General features: G+C 34.9%; 1 protein-coding gene across 6 annotated transcripts in view; it reads right to left on the minus strand.

Annotated features, from left to right (window-relative positions):
• Positions 1-22,912, minus strand: part of LOC107195021 (phosphofurin acidic cluster sorting protein 2) — a 107,984-nt gene that overhangs the window by 4,774 nt on the left and 80,298 nt on the right. For 2 of the 6 annotated variants that reach the window (XM_015584775.1, XM_015584773.1), the window contains exons 3-8: positions 22,012-22,299; positions 18,269-18,371; positions 17,401-17,556; positions 12,960-13,064; positions 4,131-4,399; positions 969-1,174 (exon numbers count right to left, since the gene is read on the minus strand). In XM_015584775.1, coding sequence (XP_015440261.1) covers positions 969-1,174; positions 4,131-4,399; positions 12,960-13,064; positions 17,401-17,556; positions 18,269-18,371; positions 22,012-22,299 — 1,127 coding nt within the window. Of the gene's footprint in view, positions 1-968; positions 1,175-4,130; positions 4,400-12,959; positions 13,065-17,400; positions 17,557-18,268; positions 18,402-22,011; positions 22,300-22,912 lie in introns of all 6 variants that reach the window. The other 4 variants (XM_015584774.1, XM_015584771.1, XM_015584772.1 and 1 more) reach the window with 3 other exon arrangements.

Raw genomic sequence — 22,912 nt, forward strand, 5'->3', positions numbered from 1 at the left:
ACTGTTTCCCTTTTGAAATAATTAAAAATTGTACTAAATGTAGAAATAAATCGAATCAAAGTTGTTAAAATATAACGAAGCATTGTTCGTTATAATCAAGCGTTCGTTAGGATTAAACGATATTTAATTTTACTTAGACTAAATTTCAATTTTAGAAGATTAATGTATTTTATTGTATGTTGCATTACAACAATTTTGTGTGCCCCCCCCCTTGCTTTTCAACCAAGGGGACCCTCAAAGGTCTAATAGCCTCGGGCCACAAGAAATCATAACGACCCCCAATCGCATATCAACTTTGGCCGTCCTGACTTTCATGGTTTCTAACAACCTTTATATTAACACCTTCAGATCCGTTGCGTAGAAATATATATACGGATTTGACATCTTCTTTTAAGAATACCGACAATTTAGAGGAGTCACGGTGACATAGAAAAATTATTTTTCAGACATATCCAGTTATTGTGAGAGACCCAATTTTCCGTTCACGTTATGACTATTGTGTATTAACATGACAGTTCAGTTGTGATCGTCATGAATGTGTTAACCCTTGGAAGGTAGATGCTTTTAATGACAATACAGACAGTTGCATCTGGATAGTACGTTTGGACCCTTACACATATCACTTTTTCTAAATGAATTTTTGAACGTTCTTTTTCTTTAAACGCCTATCTTTTTATCGAAACTAATGTAAACAAGGGTTAGCTTATATTAGTTTTCGAGTTACATGATGCTCTTGAAAACTCTTTAGACATTAAATTGTAATATTATGTCACGTTTGAAGGGCAAATTCACATATATACATAGTTGTTAACTAACACGGATTCAAGTCAATGTAAAAAATAACCGTGTATAATCTGTCAAATTTCATTAAAATCGAAGATTGCCATTTCGATCGATGTTCCCCGTGGGCTACACTGACAAATGGAGACTCGGCAAAAAAATAAATATTATAAAGGAGAAGTATTTACAATTTTTGTATTCGGGTGACCAAGCACGTGAACGTCGCACGAACGTCAGCGGGAGATGCAGTCGTTAGGACTCTGTGGTTTCTTTCTTGAAGCCTCGTTGCAAGCAGCGCTCCGCCTGGATCCGCTAATGAGACCAACGACACGGCGTCTGGCAGACTGTCATCGGGCAAAACGCGGCTTAATTGTTCGACCAATGCTTTCCTCGGCTGAAACAGCATACACATTGATCAGTACACACTTGCCAAAGAACCATGGAACACAACCGTAACCGTTTTCGTCGGAGACACCGTATACAGGTCGTTCCATAATACGTGGATTTCTCTTTGGCAGTGAACAAAGCAGAAAAAGTAACTAGAAGAATTTTCCTAATCATATGTCATAGTCATTTTTGTACTATAATAACGTGTAGACACTTTAGCTTGACAGGAAGCCTTCAAAATGGCCATCTTTGGTCTGACCACATGACTTGTAGTCATGTCACATTTTCGCAATTTTTTAAATATTCATTCAAAGGTTTAAGAAGTATAAAGACTTACAATATTTGTTGGGAACTTCTGCCGTATTTTGCGCCCTTTACTTAACTTATGTCACATTTCCGGTAACTTACCAATTCCTTACGCATAAAAATCTTTCCTTTAACATAAACATGGCTTGAAAAAACGACAGAACTTTCCAACAGGTTTAATATTATTAAAAAATAACTATAACTCAAAAACAAGGTTAACAAGGGTTAGGTCTGGTGTTAGGTACCAAGGTGAATTATCCAGTGATTCAATTTTTCTTAATCTTCTCTTTTCTGAAATTTCATCAATTTAAGTTAAATCTAAGAAATTAGTACAATGCACCTCTCTACTTTGTGAAATTTATTAAGAAAATATACAAATAAATAAGGTAGTAAAAAGAATTATTAAGAATCTTTTATACAGGGTGTCTCAGGTTGGGTAATACAACCAGGCAGGAGGTGATTCTGTAAGAAAAAATAAGTCGCAAAAAGAAATGAATTTGTTCGTTTGAAGTTTCGTTTTCAAGAAACTTGGTTTTGAACAATCATTGGAAACGCGTGAATTTGCGTTAGTAATAAGTAGAAACGGCCTGCAATGTACAGACGCGTTAGCTAAGTCCTATTTTACAGGCTGTAACAAAAGTGTTGTTGATCCTTGAAATGGGTTACTCATGAGGTGATTTGGAACAAGTTTTTCCTTAGCAAAAATGTTATCCGAGGCTTTGTTAACGAGATATTAACGGAAAACCCCGACCAATCAGAGTGCCAGTCTACCGGCAGAGCTCTGATTGGTCGGGGTTTTCTGTTAATATCTCGTTAACAAAGCTTCGGATAATATTTTTGTTAAGGAAAAACTTGTTCCAAATCACCTCACGAGTGACCCAATTCAGAGATCTATAACACTTGTGTTACACTCTGTATTGCTTGTGTATCCAACAATTATTCAGGTTTAATTATCTTGAAAATGAAGCATTATCCGACAAAATTTTATTGTTTTTTTCTTCAAGTTATTTTTTCTTATAGAATCTCCTTGTGCCCAGTTGTACCACACAATCTGGAACACCCCATATGTATGTATACATAACCTCAAAACTCTGGAGTATCGTAGTCCCCTCGGATTTTACATCTCAAACATATCAGCCGTTCACAGGCCAATGAGGCTAACTCTATTTTTCAAACTTTTACAAATTTTTGTGCCTAAGTACAAAATTGGTGCTTAACTTTTCACATTTAAAATAAATTTCCTTGATAATTTCTATAGAGTTAATAACTTTGGAAAATTAATAGCTCATACGGTCCTTTCGTACTATAAGGTTAAATAGAGTTCACGATTGTATGAATTCTTCTAACTACTTCCGTATCCCTCGTTCATCACTGACAAGGGAAGGACCTCAACTGTACCACTTCGATTTTATCGATCTTGTGTAGGATGATAGAATACATATTTCTAATCGTATGTGTGAAATATTATCCATAGTTATTTGATAGTTTTAAAGGTATAATTAATTAAATTGACATACCTAGTTACATATGTATTATAAATATAGGTATCTGTGTATCTTCTTCTTTTTTCTTTTATGGCTTCCAGATGTACAAGCCACTTCGCCATCGCGGATTTCACAAACAGACACCTATATCCATAGTACATATACATATACAGGGCTCTCGTAATTATTGTCCCAAACTCGGGTCCGCGCAGGGACTATAATCGTGGACCACGCGAAACGTTTCTGACCCTCGTGAATACATTTCTTGCCCGAAGCTGGAGCCTCGGCAACTCGCCTTTGTAGTATTCCGAACGTAGAAAAGGACAAGCCAGTGAAAAACAGAGAGAAAACTTCTCTTCCCATTCTATTCGGCTGCGTGGCCCGTCTGCGACGCTCTCGCCGACCAACCATCGAGCGCATACATTGTTGCCCGCCGCGCGAGACGACGCTAATGCAACGATGAAACGTTTTTATTTTTGATTCGTTGTTAATGAAACTTTTACTAGTATATTGGTGAGGTGTTTCTGATTAAAATGATACAAAATGTGACATAATTTGGATCATATTTACGCATTTAGAAAGTGTTAATAGTTCATATTAGTTCATTATCGATTCTGATAAATCATAAGCAAATATGACCCAAATTATATCGTGTTTGGTATCATTTTAATAAAAAAAATCTCATCAATATGTTCATAAAAGTTTCGTTAATAAAGAACCAAAAATAAAAAAGTTTTATCGTTGCATTAGTATTGTTTCACCGACACCTGGGAATGTAACCTTTTTGTGGGCTCCCAACGTTCAGTCGTCGGCTCGTGAACGGAAAGCTATCTCGGCGCGCCGCAGCAACAAAATATGCGGTTGCCGAGTTCTACGCCCCCCTAGAGATGGGGATGACGCCTGGACAATAATCGCATATCAACAAAGAGTCAATAATCGCGAGGCCCCTGTGACTAGGTATGTATCTTTAATTAATTATACCTTTAAAACTATCAAGTAACTATGGCTCATATTTCACATACTATAAATATGTATTCTATCTTCCTACTAATGATCGATAAAATCGAAGTGGTACAGTTAGGGTTCTCCTCTTGTGAGCGTGGTCCTAAATTGTTATGAAACACCCTGTTCGTCTCGATACGGAACACGTGCAACTAAATATCCCATATCTACCTCAGAGCTATTCAAATCGGCCGGCGGCTTCAAGTCCACGCTGAGACTGTGCTTTTTGGACTTATTGTTACCAGGTGCGCCTCTGTCCCGGGTAAACAGTCTGCTCCTTCGGTCCGAGCTCTCGGTTTTATTGTGCTGCTCCGATTTCGGCGGGGAGCCCGGCACGTAATTCGGTGGATCGTTCGCCTCGTGGTCCGTCCAATTTTCGGGATGGGAATCGCTGTCCGCTCTCCGGGAGCTATCATCGCTTTGCCTATCCACGCCTCGTTCTGCAATGAAATTTCATTAACTCTTCGTTGCAGTGTACCATCGATAGGCTTTCTCCATCGTTGCTCGCAAAAGCCCGAGACCACCAATTCCCTTCGTTCCCATATTTCGACTCGTTTAACGTACACTTTCGTTCATAAGTTACCGGGCATTTACTACCCTTATTTCTATATTATGAATACAACACTATCATTTACTATGTATGTAAATATATTAACATTCAGGGAAATTGTACTGTGAAATAAAAAAATGTTTTTTAATTATCATCACGCAGGAAAAATATCTGTATTACTGCCAGTGCCCCCCATACTGTCACTTATTTTATTTAATATAAACGTAAAGTATACAAAATTGGGATTATGATTTACAGAAGAATAAAGAAACACATCTATGTACCTGGTATTTAAAAAGTAATATTGAAAAATGAAAGTGCAATTTAAGCGTCAAAAACGTGACTACGTAAGTAGGAAGTGATGGCAAAAGCATACTAAAGAGCCGTAATTTTACTATTCAACCTATCTTTATTGTACAAAATGAATTATTAAAGTATAGAAGGATTACTTTAATTTTTGAGGTGACAGTTATAAAGGCACTGGGATTGCTCGGAGATTTTAATTAATTATTAATTAATTCTTCATATTTAATATACAAAACTATTTTTGTAATGGAAGAGATCTTAAACAATATTAAATATGTTCCAAACTAAGACGATTTTTAGATTAAACAACACGTAAAATGATTAAATCAAGTTATGCTACAATCATAAGGCGACAGTAACGGAAACATCTATACTCTATGTCAGGGTAGCTACTGGATGTTATGACGTATGCTGGTGAAATCAATAAGAATCACTTAATATTATTAAGCTATGGAAATTATCACATAGGATTAATGATTCTTTATCTGTTAGCTGAATGATGATTTTAGTATAAATATCTATATTCCCATGCATAAATATGAGGACATGTTTCACATGGAAATGAAACCGAAGAATCGTTATAAAATTATTAAAAAAGTGTTGAACACTTATTTTTTGTGGGCATATATATTAAAGCTTAATAAAAACATTTGTTTCTGATGATTGTTTTATTTTTTCCTCCGATTAGAGTATCAATTTTGTAGTGGCATTAAAATTGACAAACTAAGAAATTGTTGTGCAAGTTTTTGGTCTATGTAATTGTTAATTCGTATAAATAATTTTTTAATTTTTTTTCTGCAAGTTTGGAAGTATCTGGTGACTTACAAATGGCGTATCGTGTTTCCAGACTATACGATGTTAAATTATTCGTAACCTAATTGTTATACAACAATATTGTATGTGAACTAAAGATTACATGATCCTAAAGAGGACATAGGTATTCTATATGTAGTGACTATTTTTCATCTACGTTGTCGCTTACGGAGTTTTTAAGGTTGTATTTGAAATAGCGTATTCTTATGCTAGATTTTGCACGCTCTTTTAAATAAATTTATACATTAACTATTCTAACTCATTTGTAGATATTCTTAACGTGTAATACAAACGTATTATTCCTATCGTTATTATTTTTAAGGCTGCTTTCAGTAATTTCGTAATGAAATACTCGATCTCTTATTATGAAAATCTAAAAAGTGTCAGAGTTAAAAAGATTTGTGACACAAGACATGTAAAATTGATGATTATTGAAACTAATGACAAATCAATCAAAAGAGTCATATGAAAAACCAAAATCAAATTTAGGTATAATTAATATATTATATTCTATATTCAAATGAGAGTGTAATTTTAGTGCAATTTTTATCGTAAGATCAATATGAAAAATTAAGAGCAGCAGGCTATTTAATCTTCTATGACGCTGTCCGACTTCGAAGTTGTACATTATACATTGATATACGTCGAGTCTACTATTATATCTGGATTCATTGGCTCGTCGAATTCGGATAACCTTTTCACCGACATAAAAATATGCACCACGGATTTAATTTCTTAATTTATAACTTACGTCCAAACTTTACCTCGTTATTCTATTATTTCAAATCTGGTCATATAGATGTAATTTTAGATTCTGATAAATCAATTTTTCATCGATACATTACCAATATAAATAAAATAATCATTATTATAAAACTTTGTATCACTAGTCACTGTACAAAACTTCAGCATACACGCTGAATTTAACACCGTACAATGTTAATAATTTACTCAACAATATATTTTCCCTCTTAAACATTTCGTTCCACTGTCCAAAGCATTGGCCCTTTATTTCGTGGAAAAATAAAATCAATTTCCAAATTCAATCTGCATTTATCTATTTACAGATGAAAAATTATTTTTTACACATCTAAACGAGCCGTCCCACTTGAATTCTTCAATTTCAATAGCGTTATTATTGTCTGTTTCGCTGAAGGTGGTCTTGAACTTGTAACGAGCAACGTGAACGCCGTGTAAACGGCTCGCAGAGAGCAGCAACGATAGAGACACGTCTAGCGCGTCCAATTAGACAATTACTAAAACACACCACGCTTAAGTGTTCGACGGTTGGAACCGGTTACACAGAATGCAGAATGTAAACTTACTAAATCACAATCAGGGGCACCACGTGTTTGCACGCAAGATACATGGGCAAAGGACATTCATGATCGACAGTCAGGTGTGCGGAATGTGTCCCACGATAAGCGCCGATTAAAATATTGCCAATACTACTGACTATACATAAGAACTCCGAAGGGAATATTTGTACCGTTGAAATCATAAAGTTTGTTGTAATAAAGAGATATTTTCTAATAAGAGATATTTTTTCTATCAAAGAGATATATTTATTGCCTTTATTTAATGGAATATGCTTTTATACTGGTATTTAAATAGTGGTATTATTGGGTAGTTGGTATTTGAACAGAAAAAGACAATTACATTGATATTTTACAGCATGACACTGGGGGAAAGTGTTTAACCAAAAGTGGTGATATGATCATTACAGGAAATAGATATATGCGTTAAAAACGGAAAATATTGTTGTATGTATATTAACGCAATAGAATACAAGATTTGACATTATCCAGAGGAAATATTAGTAGAATAATAAATGTTCTTTTGTATTTATTAAGAAGGGAATAATACGTAATGTTCACTGGAAAGAGAAACTTGGAAAAAATTCTATAAGCAATTCTACAAAATATTTAAACATTCTCAAGTTTCTGAAAAAAACAGATGATAATACAGGTTGTGAACATTTTTCTTTCACGCCTGAAGACGATTGAGCCTTTTTTCAATTGTTGCTGATTTTCTCAATCTGTATTCTGTAAGTAAATGAACATATCATTTCAAGAATTCACCTAAATAAAAAGGATTAGAATTTTTGCCAAGAGCAATAGCATTCGATATTTTTATAAAAATGTTTAAAAGAAGTATCCTTATAAAAATAAGACAAAGCGATAAGACATCGTTAAATTCATTTAAAAGATTAATTTGACGTTCAGATGACCTTAAACATAGAATACTAAAACTATCTCTGTTATCACAATAGATCCTACGATTCTCACAGTAGAAAATTCCCCCTCTACGATCCTTCTCATAACATCGACAATCTATGCGCTACTTCGATCAGTGCTTGTCATGGGACACCCTGTACAGTAGATTGATTTCTTAATGCTTAGTAATTTAACATTAGTAACTCGTGTTATACAAACGGTCGAGAACAAAAAGAAGGTCAGCTTATAAGTAACTATAATAATCGATAGTAATAAAGAGATACGTACGTACGAGCAGATAGATAGAGACGGAAAGAGAGAGGCCGGTGAACAAGATTTTAAGTATGATTAAATGCTACATACAGAAAGCTGCGGAAAAAGGCACACAGAGACACAACCATTCTCATGGAGTGTTTCGAGGTCGATCGAAAAGCGAAAGAGTATTTGAACAACCAACCCAAAACAATCTTTCCTCGGTGGGGACCGAACGGAGCCGTTCCTGATCGTGGTGGGTAATCAAACCGTTCAAACGTGGTTAAACATCTGACGAGGAGTCCAGAAAGTTCAAGCCAAGTATGATTACGGTGAGACGTTCAAGCTGAAGGTCATTTTCAAACAGTCCGATGACGTTTCTAAACGTCTAAATGAAATTCGCGCCATTCACTGCGCATGTCTCGTCTGAACGTAGACACCCGTCACGTGGTTTCTGGCGTCTGTATGGACCACTGTCGTATACACAGGTCCGGAAACTTCCGTGGTGGGGGCGATCCCGTAAAGAAGATCAAAAGTTTCGTGAATCTACCTCTAGCCACACAGTGCTGCAATCATATTGTATATATATAGAAAAAGTGACATAAGGAACGGACCTCCTATCACTTGGTATTGGGAATTACTGAAATTTATATCTAATTAACATTCGACTTATCCTTTATTCCAGTAATTGAAATAAATTTACCAAGTAGTAGAAGGCCCTTCTCCTACGCCACTTTTTTCCCCTAGCGGAAACCGCGTTTGCTCGCAAGGATACATCATGTTTTAAAAGCAAGAATAAGCCCATGCGCCCTGATGCGCCACGGGAAATGTATACGACTGCGACTGCACCCATGAACTTAGGAATTAGAAAACAGAGAGCAAGGTCCCATTCCTAGGCCCATGATTGAACCATAAGACCGTAGTGCCCTCGATTCGTGGCAAAGTTCGAAAGTACACTTGGCATCCTTAAGGGATCACTCCCACCACGGGAGTTTCCGGACCTGTGTATACGACCGTGGTGTAGACTGTTGCCAAATTAGGCGATTTCGAATTTATGGTTATATTATACAAGACGTAACAAAAGTCTTGTAGGTCCCTGAAATGCTCAACTCCTGCGGTAGCGTTGGCTACCAATCGCAGCGCGTAGCCGATGCTGCCGCGGGAGCTAGCAGACTCGCGCTCTGATTGGTCGGGGGTTTTCGTTAATATCTCGTTAACAAAGCCACCAATAACATTTTTGCGAAGGAAAAACTTCTTCCAAATCACCTCACGAGTGATCCATTTCAGGGACCCACAACACTTTTGTTAGATCCGTATGAACGTGTTCGTTTGAAACATATATGGCTGCTCCTTTTTACCATTGTACAAGGGTGATTCTATCACTGCGCAAATCAAATCATTCTATTGGTCAGTAAATATTAATAAATGTGTTGCAAATGTATTATTTATTTTTAATTCAAAAACGGATGGAACTTTCCGGTAGACCTAATATATATCTATTTTTTGAATGTATTATACTAGAAAAAAGTATTTTAATTTAAAAATCCCGTGGTAACACCACCTTCAAGATTTTGTTGACAGCACTATTACGATTACGGGCGATTTTAGACAACTGTGTCTGTGAGAATCTTATTAAAAAACTCAGAACTCTGTGTGTGCGCGCATGGTGTATGGCACAGTTAGTTGAAAAATTTCAATTACTGCATGTACGTATAGCAATATCAAAAAGTAGTATTTTATTCCGTTTCCTCTTACGATGATAAGTACCAAAGACATAGCTTAGTTTATTATGTGATGTGTTAAATATATTCTTTCATAAACTGAAGCGTACAATCGACCAAATACAATCCTCGAACCTCCTAATAGTTTCAAACACTAAACAGTCTGATGACGTTGTAAGCACCAAATTCTCGAGCCCCGAACATCGGTCAAACGACTCGAGGTGGTAGAGTATCGGATACTTCACACTCAGCTAATTAACGATATCCACCTCGTTTCCGCAGAAGTATCGAACGTTTTCTTACTGTATGGAAATTTCATATAAGCTCGGGGTTTGAAATGTCATCAAACTGTTTGAGGTTAGAAATGTCATCAAACTGTTTGAGGTTAGAAATGTCATCAAACTATTTGAAGTTTGCAACGTCATCAAACTATTTGGAGTTTGAAACATCATGAAACTGTCTGGAGTGAAACGTCATGGAACTGTTTGAGGTTGGAAACGTCATCGAACTGTCTAGAGTTTGGAACGTCATCAAACTGTTTGGGGGTTTGAAATGTCATCAAACTGTTTGGGGTTTGAACGTTATCAAACAATTTGGGGTTTGAAACGTTATCAAACAGTTTGGAATTTGGAACGTCATCAAACTGTCTGGAGTTTGCAACGTTATAAAACTGTTTGGAATTTGAAACTCAGACTTGGCTTGAACAAGCACGTTTGAAACGGTTTGTTCGCGAACCCATTACTACTAGTCTCCGAAATATGTTCTTTCGTCGCAGAAGCAATGAGAAAAAAAATGACTACAAGAAATCAGATGCCAAGTAAACATTTATTTCTCTCTACAACTATTACATTCATTGTGGTATTACATGGTTTCACAACTACCGGCCAGGAATGTTATTATTACGATGCAATACAAGAACAACAGAAGCGGACACGTAGTTTCGTTCGTCTTGACGATACGTTGCGCTTCGAACATAAGCGTGACGAACTGAAAATGCGAAAGTACAGATAATACTTCGATTATCATTGCATTCCGCGCAGCTCAGTTACCGGGATCATACTTACTCACGGAAACGAACATCGAATCATAATTGCAAAGATCGTTACGAGGAACGTGCGTATAATTCGATCGGGCTCTATTTGCGAAACTACAGGCATCTAATTGCCGAATCTTTGATCATTAAGCACCATGCTTCTGCTGACTAGTCATTCATGCGCTGGAGTTCCTTCTCCAATCTATAAAATTGCGTACACTGGAATAACGTATCGGTCTCCATCCTCGTTAGTGTATCCACACTCTTCTCCTGTTATATGAGCCGCTTTTTTTATTTTTGAAATGATACAAGTCCAATTTTGAAAAAAAAAATGAGTTAAAACTACAAAAGTTTCAGCCACAAATGCATGTCTTTTATTTGTATTTATACAAACAAAGTTAATACAGCACAAAAAAAGTTGTACTGTTAAATGAAATTGCATAAATATTTCTTTTGAATCTGGTGTAAGTCCATTTGTAACAATGAGTCAATTTATTTAACACATTCTACGAAGCAAAGTGAATAAAATATGAGTAAAAGTTATTAACATTATCTATCTTTACGATTGTACTTTCATTTCTTTTTAGATCATTCTTTCATTAAACCTATAATAAAATGCTCAAAAATGTATATTAAATGAGTATATTTGTACATTTAGTAATATACATTTATTGCTTTTATTATAGTTATTATTATTGATATTTTAGAATTACATTTCAGAAAAGCCTAGTTCAATTATAAATTTAACTTCGGTATTAGTCAAATTTTTGACAATTTACTATTTCTGAACACAACATTATTACAATAAAGAATTTATTATTTCTAACACAAACACTGTTTTACTTGGAGAATATTTATAAAAATGATCACATAATAAAATTAAACATATCTGGAATCTTAAAAGCATAAAACAAGCTTATTAACTTTTAACAATATGTTTAAACAAGGTAGAATGCAAAAGATCAAATATCTCGAGATAAAGAAAAGTAGACTTGTACCTACCATTTAAAAAAACGGCTCATATGTTACTTTCATCTCTTGAGGGATACTGGCACGTATATCTACGTTCAGTTTTTTCTTTCATTCAAGCATCATTCCGAAAGTGTAATGAAATATTCACTAGGATATTCTCCAACAAAAATGGATATTCCACCAATTCATTGTCGTTAACATTTGTAAATATATTTCAATTAAATACAACCGAAGAATAAAGAAGATATTCTTTCTAGTCTTAATAAATTCGTCCCTGAAGAGGTTAACCCCTACATTATCCTCCTCTTTTTATTCGTTTCTATTTGTTCGTAATAATTTGAATTATGTAGGACTAAATGTAGTTTGAAAGTTATCGTATTTGGAATCATTTTCATTGGGAAAATCTAGCCAATCTATTGGTAGTTTCGTAAGAGTACCTAACATGTAAATTACGGGAATTGATTTTAAATTAGTACTCTAGGTGTGAAGAAAGTCAGTGTAATACTCCATCTCGTTTGCTCTTAATGTATTCGCAATGTTCGTGTGTATTCAAAATCATTTGTACGTACATTTCAGGTTAAAATATTTTTTAAATATTCTTAAAACATTTGTAAATAAATATTAATCATTGTCATATATAGTTAGAAAGAAACAAAAGGAATTCTTGTACTTATCGCAATTGTACATTTACTTTATAACTTAAATATTAATATCAGGAAACTAGTATTTCACATTGAGTCAAAGTAAACGAATAATATTTACGTTTGTTGAATCCATTTTGATACCATCACCACGAGTCTGGCTCGATGTTATAAGGCAACGGGTTAAAAGACAGTTATCCTTTCAAGCACTACTTAAAATGCATACCAATTGTAATTACAAAAGAAAAAATATTTAAATACACTTATATGATTGTTCATTTCATTTGCTATAGTTTCTCCAATCTCACTATATTCAAATGAGCAAACAGTGTCGCGTGTAACCGAGAATCTGATTAAAAGGAACGAACATCATGCTAGATTTACGCAGCCATGCTCGCCTGGTGAGAAGCATAGGTCCTTAAAACGATCCAGCTAATTATCCTTAAATCCTGCTATGAACACGGTTGTATATATGTATACATATAGTTTTACATACCTGGAGTGGTGTGTCCGACACGGTGTTTCTCTTTAGGTAGCTGACCTGCGCTCTGTTGACCTACGGCCGTAGCAGGTGCGTTTCCGGTCTCCTCGTTGGTAACTACTACCGAATCGTAACATGCAACAATGCAAAGCCAACCCACCAGACTTTCACTTAGTTAAAAATGATCGGAAACTCCGCACTATGTTTAAACTCTTAGCAGCCTAATCGTCGCCATCTGACACGAATACGTAGCGGACGCTAATCATCGACGATTACGTGGAAAATCGTAACCAACCAAGTTGGAACCTTGGGAATCGGGCAACGTTCGAATGCAAATGTTGAAATTAAAATGTGAGGTCTATTCTGGGATTGATCGCTTGGATCACGAGGATCGTTCCGGAAATTTCGAGGTGTTTTATACTGTTTGTGTTTGCTTACGATTACGGAATCGTAAGTCTCGATTCGAGAGTGGAATGCAACTTTTGCACGTTTATAGCAAATGCAAACATGTAGAATACAATGAAACGGGAAATTTTAACACTACATATAACAATTTAATATGTACACCCTTGTCTTTAAGTCACCGGACACTTGATTGTATTGAGAAAAATTAAAATAGAAATACAAGTTCTGGAAGTAATTTCACTAATTTATTCTATTTATTGACAAGAGAGTGATCTTGAATATACCTTACACATCTTTCAGAATTACTTAGCAAAAATTACAACATAACAATCAGTTAGTAATTTCGTGACACTATCCATAGTCGACCACATTTAATACAATCGAATAATTTTGGCACTGATTTCTAAAAAATAAAGAATTAAGAATATGCGTGAAAATTAATGAAGAACTCGTGGAAGTGATTTGTAAAATCATTTCAGTGACATCAGGGAAAAATTATTTTTAAAAATTCACTTGTTAAAGTTCCACGAATCATTTGGATGAATATTCCTGAATGAAATAAACACAATAATTAAATAGATTTTTAAGACTGTTCAGAACACTGAATGTGATTTACATTTTCTTTGCAATGTGTAAGATTATGTAGTAAGAATTTGTTTATTTCATACTTCAGGCAACTTTTTAGTTATAATTCTTTCTTATTCTACGCTTAATGGCGTAAGTGTCGGGTGTCTTGTGGACGGGAGTGATATGTTTATACGTGGAATGAAAGAATTCGACCCGAATATGTCCCCGACCTACCATTACGAATATGTCCCCGACTAAATCATTAATTAATAAAATGGCATATAAAAAGTGCGGAATGTGGGTAGAACATAGCATAAGCCAGGTTACATGAGAACAAACATTACTTGTAACAAATAAACGCGATGTGGTGAGGATATTCGTTAAGGAAACTATAACTGTACTGTTTTGATCTATAATTTCGGTTTTCTTTTTTCACAACGTAACACACGCAAGAAATGTTCAAATTTTACGCTGATAATATTATTCCTTAACGTATAGAGCCCAGTTGCGAAACTTCAGTCAAAGGAAATGAATTTACATTAAATATAGCTATATATGATTGGGGTTGAAGAACAAGTTCGTTCGGATTTTTTAACAATATTTGAATTTGTGTCAAATTGGAATTTACTATAACTTTGCACGAAGTCACTGTAATAGTTCTACTATTTCTATGAAAATATAGACATATACGGCGGTCACTGAGAAAGTTTTGAGAAACTATTCAGGCATTAGTTATATGTTCATTAATTTTCCTATTTTATATCAATGTGTTATCCATGTGTCACTATACACCATCTCACTCTCAAAAAATAATTAGTACTTTTTTCAGTGAAGTTCATTATATGTATTAGGTCGTTGCACGTGAAATGACCGATTTCAGTGATAGATGTATTTGAGGTAACTTTTATGAATGAAAATGATTAACATCGCTCCTTGTTTATTGGAAAATTACTCAGTGGTACTCTATTCTTTTCAAAGTACTATCTAACAAAGCAGTAAAATCAATTATTTGAATATTGGATTAAAAAGTAAAGAATTAATCTGAGTTAAATTCGGTTACTTTCTCCAGATGCATCGAATGATGGACATTTCAGTCAAATTTATAAATAAACTTTATAAAGATGCATCGATGTATCTGCTAGAAAATATTATTTAGCTATGACAACGTTCAGCGAAAAGATGGCAACTAAACTGTTTTTGAGGAGTCGTCGTCAAATTCAGTATAGTAATTATCTAATGAATATAACACGCATGTAACACCTGTATTTCGATGAAAAAAAGTATACGGTCGATTTAATCTTACTATGATTAATAAAATTCGTACAATGTTCAATGTAATACCAAGGATTGATAAATAATACAATGGCCATTTCATTTGCAAAAACCTAATACATACCTGCCCTCCTCAAAATTTTTCTAGTTTTATTTTCAGTTTTAACGTACACTTCCACTCATAACTCCTGGGCATTTTTGCCACTATGAAGAATGTAATATTTCATAAAACCTACATGCTTTAATAGTTTATTTTAAACATATTTATACAAGATTATAAAAGAACCGATTTCTGTGAACTGCTTAATGTCTTGATAATATCTCGTGTCATAGATTATGAATTGTTTCCAATTATTTTCATGTAATAATACATCATCGTAAATCTTCATTAATCACTCATAAATCACTGTTCGTGAACTTCTAAGCTGTTTTCCAGTAGTAAATGGTAATTATAGTGCCACTATATACGTTACAAACTTCTTGATATAATAAAATAAATGTGGTTTACTTTTCGACCGAATTATTTTATCAAGCTGCATCTCGTATTATTTATTTAACTGAGCATAAATTCACGCGAACCTGAATGTACTAACTTAAAATCAGAACTAACCGACATATTATTTGTGATATACATATTCGTGAAATTCTGAGATATTACTCATACAAATCGATTCTTACTAGAAATTGTTTAAAGATTGGTATCTCTAAATATCACAAAAATCCGAACGAAGTTCTTCCTCGAGCCGTAAAAAAATATCGAGGAACTGCAACAGCCATATCATGCTGCACCGCCAAGAAGTCAATAATATGACTGAATTGTGAATAAACAAAACATGAATAAAGAGGTGTACTTTCTACAAATGTCACGTAAATTTTGTTCCTTTTGAAAGATTCGTTCGTTGAAAAATGTAAATAATAGTCGCATCGAAAATGAATGATGGTTTATCATTGCATGCCGACGGCTGGGTCAACGGAGTTTCACCGTCCTGAGCGGCAACGCATACGGTAGCTAAAAACTTGTAACTTTCATAGGATAACGTCGTGTAATTTCGCCTGGAAAAAAGATCTTAATGTGAAGAGTTACTGGTTGATGAACCATGAAATTATGTAGAGTTTATAAAGACAAAGGTAATACACAATAAGTCTCCTTACAAAATTAAATATTTTACGAGAATAACAGTCCGAGTTCGCGAGTGTTCCATAGAAATCTAGTAGTCATACAGTAGTAGTCAGCCTGCCTCTTTCACCTTTGTTATACAAATTGCAATACCATTCTTATCATGTTTTTAATTTCAATGAAACGGTTACTAAAGAAAATAAAGCCACTATGAAATAATCCATTCATCAAACAATATCTCTACAAACGTGGATTCGTGCAGATATCCGCAGTCAGGTAACAATTTCACGAAGTACATTTGACTTATTATATACAGCCCTAGGCCCCATTTTCCAGGGGGACCCGTTTTGAACCTTCTATGTATTTATATCACAAAATAATCGAATGAAATTTTTTTACTGTTTCCTTTTTGAAATCATTAGAAATTGCACTAAATGTAAAAATAAATCGGACGGCAGTTATTGAAATATAACACAGCATTGGTAAAATTAAAGTTACGGATACAATAACGTAATCCCCTCCCGCTTTTCAACCAAGGGTGCTCTCGAAGGTCCCAGATCCCAAAAGGTCTTAACCCGGGCCTGTCAGATACCACAAACGAGAATAAATGCTGTTAACTTACAATTTCTAAATCTATTACAACTGACGTAATCATAGTACTTATTTAAATAAAAAAAAAGAAGTGAAACACAATATAGATTTTAACAATATAGACTGTAACATTTCAGTGTGCGTCACAATTGACCCAGCCATCGGCACTCCCGTACTCCGAGGTTTAACCAATAAACGCGTATGAATTTGTAGAAAGCACAATGTGTATACTGCATGTGTACTCTTTTTATTCTCTAGCAGAAGCGAGTCATAATACAATAGTCTTCGAATATACGTAATATACCAGCGTTCCTTACCGTGTAACTATACAAAGAGAAGGGACATTTAGATCGATAGAGGGGGGCAAATACATCGTCGGACGTTTAACACTCGACGTTACGCGGGGTAGCTTGTCGCACGAAGCATTTCAGACGCTCTCGCGTCGAGATTTTGCAAATTCTACAGATTACTCAAGACGCTCACGTGGATTGGTTGTTCACTTACCGGAATGAGGTGGCGCCAGAAGGGATCGACTAGAGCTGAAGAAAGGACGCAGGGACGGTTTGGGCGTGCTGCTGACGGACATTGTGTCCAGTTCTGGGCCACTGTCGGACAAGTCTTCCAGTTCGTCGAACAACTCTTCGATCTCCATGTCGCCTCCTGAAACGAACGAAACGCATTCTATTAACCCTTTCGTTCCAAAATTATTAAAAAATTAGCAGAGAAATAATTTTGATGTATTTTTGTGTATATTATATGACACATAAGTGATTGATAAGAACATGTGCACATTTTGAAACCGTCTAACGCCATTTTTTATTTGTTGCCTTTTCACAATTTTTTTTTACTTTTGTCAGTTATATACAGGGTGTAACAAAAATGTTGCAGGTCCCTGATATGGGACACGCCTTAGGCGATTTGGAACAAGTTTTTCCTTAACAAAAATGTTATCCGAGGCTTTTTTAACGAGATATTAACGAAAATCCCCGACCAATCAGAGTGCGAGTCAGCCGGCCGAGTTCCCGCGGTAATGTTGGCTACCAATCGCAGCGCGTACTGATTGCGCGTGCTAAGCGCGCTCTGATTGGTTGGGGTTTTTCGTTAATATTTCCGTTAATAAAGCCTCGGATAACATTTTTGCTACGGAAAAACTTGTTCTAAATCGTCTCAGGAGTGTCCTATTTCAGGAACCTGCAACATTTATGTAACACCCTGTATAATAATTCCCATTACAATTATAAAAAAAAATTTCTCACTCAATTAATACGTGACAATCATTTTCTCAGTTTCATATTATTTGTATTATCATTCATGATCAGCTATGTGTCAGTTTCGTTGAAAGTATACAGTTTTACACTTGTTAAGTGTATACCTGAAAGCTTCTGCCCGATCTCCTCTTGATCTTGATCCAGATCCTCGGACACCCTAAACCGTCGCTTCAGAAGGGCTATGAACTTCTGCTTTAAATTCCTTTGCTGTAACAGCGACAATCGTTCCATTAAACGCTGCAAATCATAGAAACGACACTTTTAGTGGAATTTCGTTGCACTCTTCAGCCGTTATTCTTATAAGGTACGAAATACAAAAGGTGTGATACTACGAAGTATTCGGAACATTTTGATTAGATGGAACTAAGACACCGTGTACATTTAACTCTGATATTAATTGATTATGAGTAAAGTGCAGATGATATGCTAAAGCCAGTGAAACAGACATAATACAGTAGAATTTCGATAGTCCGGCCTGCTCGAGACTGATACTACTGGGTTATCAGATATGTTGGATTATGGGACCTGCAATGCGGTAATAACGACGAAAATAATTTAAGAAACGACCATGGTTAATATAGTAATCTAATTTAATCTTCTTAATCTATTTCCATTGCGATAATTACCGAATGACATTTGTAGCGAATAGTCATCGTTGGGGCTATGTATGCAGAGTTATCAGAATTCTACTGTAATAAGCATTAATAAAGTTGTTATTCCATGTAAATAATATAAATTTTTTTCAAAATATTGAAGTGCGTAAAATTTGTATGAAAATGAATAAAAATACGTACTCTAATTATGAGCACTACTACTAATTTAATAATAATTTAATAATAAATACTTAAATATGTTTGTGAGTCACATACAGTGTTGAAATACAATGGATGATTCAATAAAAACAGTTGTCATTACAACAGTAAAATTTGTTTTAAAGTAATTATGAAGTTAAACTAACAAAAAATTTTAAAATCTTTTTTCTTGACATAGGAATGATATACGTATTACATATCTATATGTATACAATAGATCTAAACCCATATTACATATTATTTTTGTAATACATATTAGTATTGAATACATATAGAATTTGATTACATATTATTTTTGTAATACATATTAAAATAAGAAAATCAAGTAATTGAATTACTAACACTTAAAATGATAAATTCACTATGGAATTTGTTAATTTATCATTAACTTGAAAAATTAGAGCATTATTAACTTAACACACAAACTTAAATTAATTTTGTACATCGTTGCCTAATGAACATGGAAAATCAAGTAATTGAAAAACTGTGTGGTTTATTGTGGCTGATAAACATATTGCGTGCACAAGGCGTGACATGAAAATGAAGACAAAAAAAGTTTGGTGATCGAAACGACACATAAAAATAGTATTATAAACGTTTACCCCGTTTTGTAACACAGTGCTTCAATAATTCTCACTGTTTAGTGCAACGTATCTGCCAACTATGGGCGGTAATAATTTCCGGAGCAATACTAATTAGATTATCCAGAATTTAACTGCAGCTTTTAGTACAATCACAAGTACTCTGCGGTTGCTGTGCGTTTATAGCATGTACAACTGCGAAATATCACACTAAAGAAGTATCTTTATCAAAATGTTAATGCAATTTTTAGTTTATTGGTAACGAAAAATCATTTAATAATAAATGTAAATTTCCATCTAATTTGTATGAAATTTATACTTAATTTCCAGTCTCATTTCTAAAAAAAAAATATATTCCAATTCTTGGAAAATTTTAGAATTTGTAATTCGATTAATCCCTCATAACGACCATCAATAGTCTCTACAAATATTGATTATTTTTGCTTTAAATATTTGGTACAATAATTGTCAACTGAAGGGAGATTATACGAGTGCAGATAATCTGATCTACTACTAAACGGACAATGTCAAGGATAGTTTTGCTTTATAACCAATTATTACTGGAACAATTAATGGGAAAGATCGAGTAAAACATTATTTTAAACATATATCAAATACGAACACCTGAAACATTAAATGTAGTATATAGGGCGACATTAAATTAGTCCCAGAAAATTTACAGGTATATTCTCACATCACACTTAACACTAATCTATGGGGGGGGGGGGGTGACCGCACATCCATGGAACCTCTTTATGAACAACAAAACACAATTACAGCAAAGTCTCATATATCCGAACTAATAGGGAGATACAAAAATGTGTTCAGATAAAGGAATTTTTGCATGATAAAACAATCATGTTTGTGTTACTAAACTTCATTTGGCTGTACTATAGCAGTTAGGCCTAATATCCACAGGGAGTATGGTACACCTTTGGAAAGCTTATAAGTAAACAAATCTAACAAGATTGGTCACGGCTACCGTAAACGTCGTATTAAAAAAATATAGACCAAAAATAATACCCCATCAAAAATATTATTTTTCTTAAACTGTCTCTAACCAACACAGAATCGGTTTTTGCTCTGAATCAGTGATGTTCTTCTTAAACTGTGATTAACCAACACAGACTCAGTATTTTGTTTTGAGTCAGTGATTTCTTTTTTTAAGGTAGCTTCCGCGTTTGGTGTCGTATCTAGCTGGGACTCCATATGGCGCTTTATATTTTTTATAAATTTTACCAATTTAATTTGAATGATTAATATTTTAAACTACTTCAAAATACTTAAATGGAAAAAATATGTACAAATAAGTGAAAAAAAAAACACAAAATTTTTTTCTAATTATATACAATTTTAATTTTTTTTTTAATTTTTAAAAAAAACTTGCAAAATTTGTCGAACAAACCAAAGGAAAACAAGCGACGAAGACGCTCATAGCAGACATACGCAGAAGAAACTACCAAACGAATTGAAACCTAAGTTTACATACTTTGACCTTAATTTAGTTTATTTTGATCGTTTAAATAGTTTTATTTGATCGTTGACATATCTTTTTTCAATGCCATCGTAATCTCCGTACAGAAATCTATAACCACCTAATTTTGTATGAAAATGTAATTTTTTGTAACTAAGTAAGAAGTTAACTGCTCAGTATGATCTACACACTTCCATAAGGCTCGTGTTAAAAAGAAATTTTTATAACGTTTCTTTTTCAATAATTTTATCGTTGACCTTGCGATTTTCTGGTGGCAATCGAAAATTGAAGCTTGTAAGAATGTTCTGTTACAGTGTCAACTAAATTTATAATTATTAAAACTTTGCGGGGACCACCTTAAACTGTCTCTAACCAACATAGCATCAATATGTATATTGCTTTGAAAATAAAAATGATGCACAACAAACATATAGACCATACCCCCTTGTGGTCGTCGACCTAAATGCTTTAGCCCTGCCCTTAATTTATTTAAACAGAGATAAAGAAAATTGACAAAATAAATATTTACGGATTTCTTCGACCGAACTTACATAAATTTTTCCATACAAGTAACTGCGTAGAATTCGATCAAACAGAAGAAAATATACATTCCATGTAAGCACTAGGATATTTACAACAGGAGAGGACATCTGTACTTGAAGATCCTCTGTTCGGATAACAGAACGTTCGGACATTAAGGTATTCGTGTAATGGGTGTTTGAATACAGGAGGCTTTACTGTACTTTCAAGATTCCTTGTCGAAAGAGGTGACAAAAACGTGCAATCGTATAAAACGTTCGCTGGACCGTAGCGAAATAAGAACGCAACCAAGATAAAGTGAACAACGCGCGTGGTCGAAGGAGGTCGACAGCCTGTCCTCAGTCGATCGGCGGGTAAAAACACACACGTCTTCACGAATCGAATCGATCCACTCGACAAGATGGAAATTAAACAAAGCAGAACTAATTCGTTTTACGCACCCTGGCGTTGGCCGGAATCTTCGCCCGGCTCTTCCGCCTGTGCATCTCGATTGTCGGCTCGCTGTCGCTGCCCTCCGCCTCGCCCTCTGAACTGAACTCTTCCTCCTCGTCGCTGTACTCCGGGCAGAGCCTCTCGTTCGGATCGTTCATCAGTCTTTTGTCCTGGTCGACCGGTTGCGAGCTCAACGCGACCACGCTTACGCGAGCCAACGCCACCGAATGGCCGCCATATTTCTCGGCCTTGTCCGACACCAGCTCCAGCTCCAGGTCCATCTGCTTCTGTAGGACCTATGGACAATTACGCAGGTGCGAATTGCCTGGTGAAACGGCGATTCGAACGAGAGGGGAACCGACGAAGTGTATCTCTCGAGATTTTTTGATCAATCTTTTGGTAAAAGTTAGGTTTAGAGTTTTAGAGAATGCAGCTCCGATAATTTCAACCTTGGCATATGTTACTAAGGATATTTTTCTAAGTAACCCCCAAGAGGTTTTAGTCGTCGCTCGTTTTCTATTAAAAAGTTATTAGCAAAAAAAAAAAATTGCAACATATACTAGTTATTCCAACCAGTTACTCTAACCAACTCTGATCAGTATAATGCTTCTTATACTGATAGTTGATACTAGATCTTGAACTGTCTCTAATCAACTCCGGTCAGTATGATGCTTCAGAGTTGCTTAGACACAGTACAAACAAACAAATCAGCCAGAGTTGATTAGAGACAGTTACTTTTTATCTTGAATTGTTTAACCAACTCTGATCAGTATAATGCTTCAGAGTTGGTTGGACACAGTTCAAGAAAAAAAGGTATCGTTGTTCTCTTAATAATTTTTTAATAAACATTTGGACCCTCAGGAAGGTGACCTTGACAACATATGTCAGACCACAATTAAAATTTGCCTC

This window comes from Dufourea novaeangliae, unplaced genomic scaffold (assembly GCF_001272555.1).
Source record: "Dufourea novaeangliae isolate 0120121106 unplaced genomic scaffold, ASM127255v1 scaffold8, whole genome shotgun sequence".
NCBI lineage: Eukaryota > Metazoa > Arthropoda > Insecta > Hymenoptera > Halictidae > Dufourea > Dufourea novaeangliae.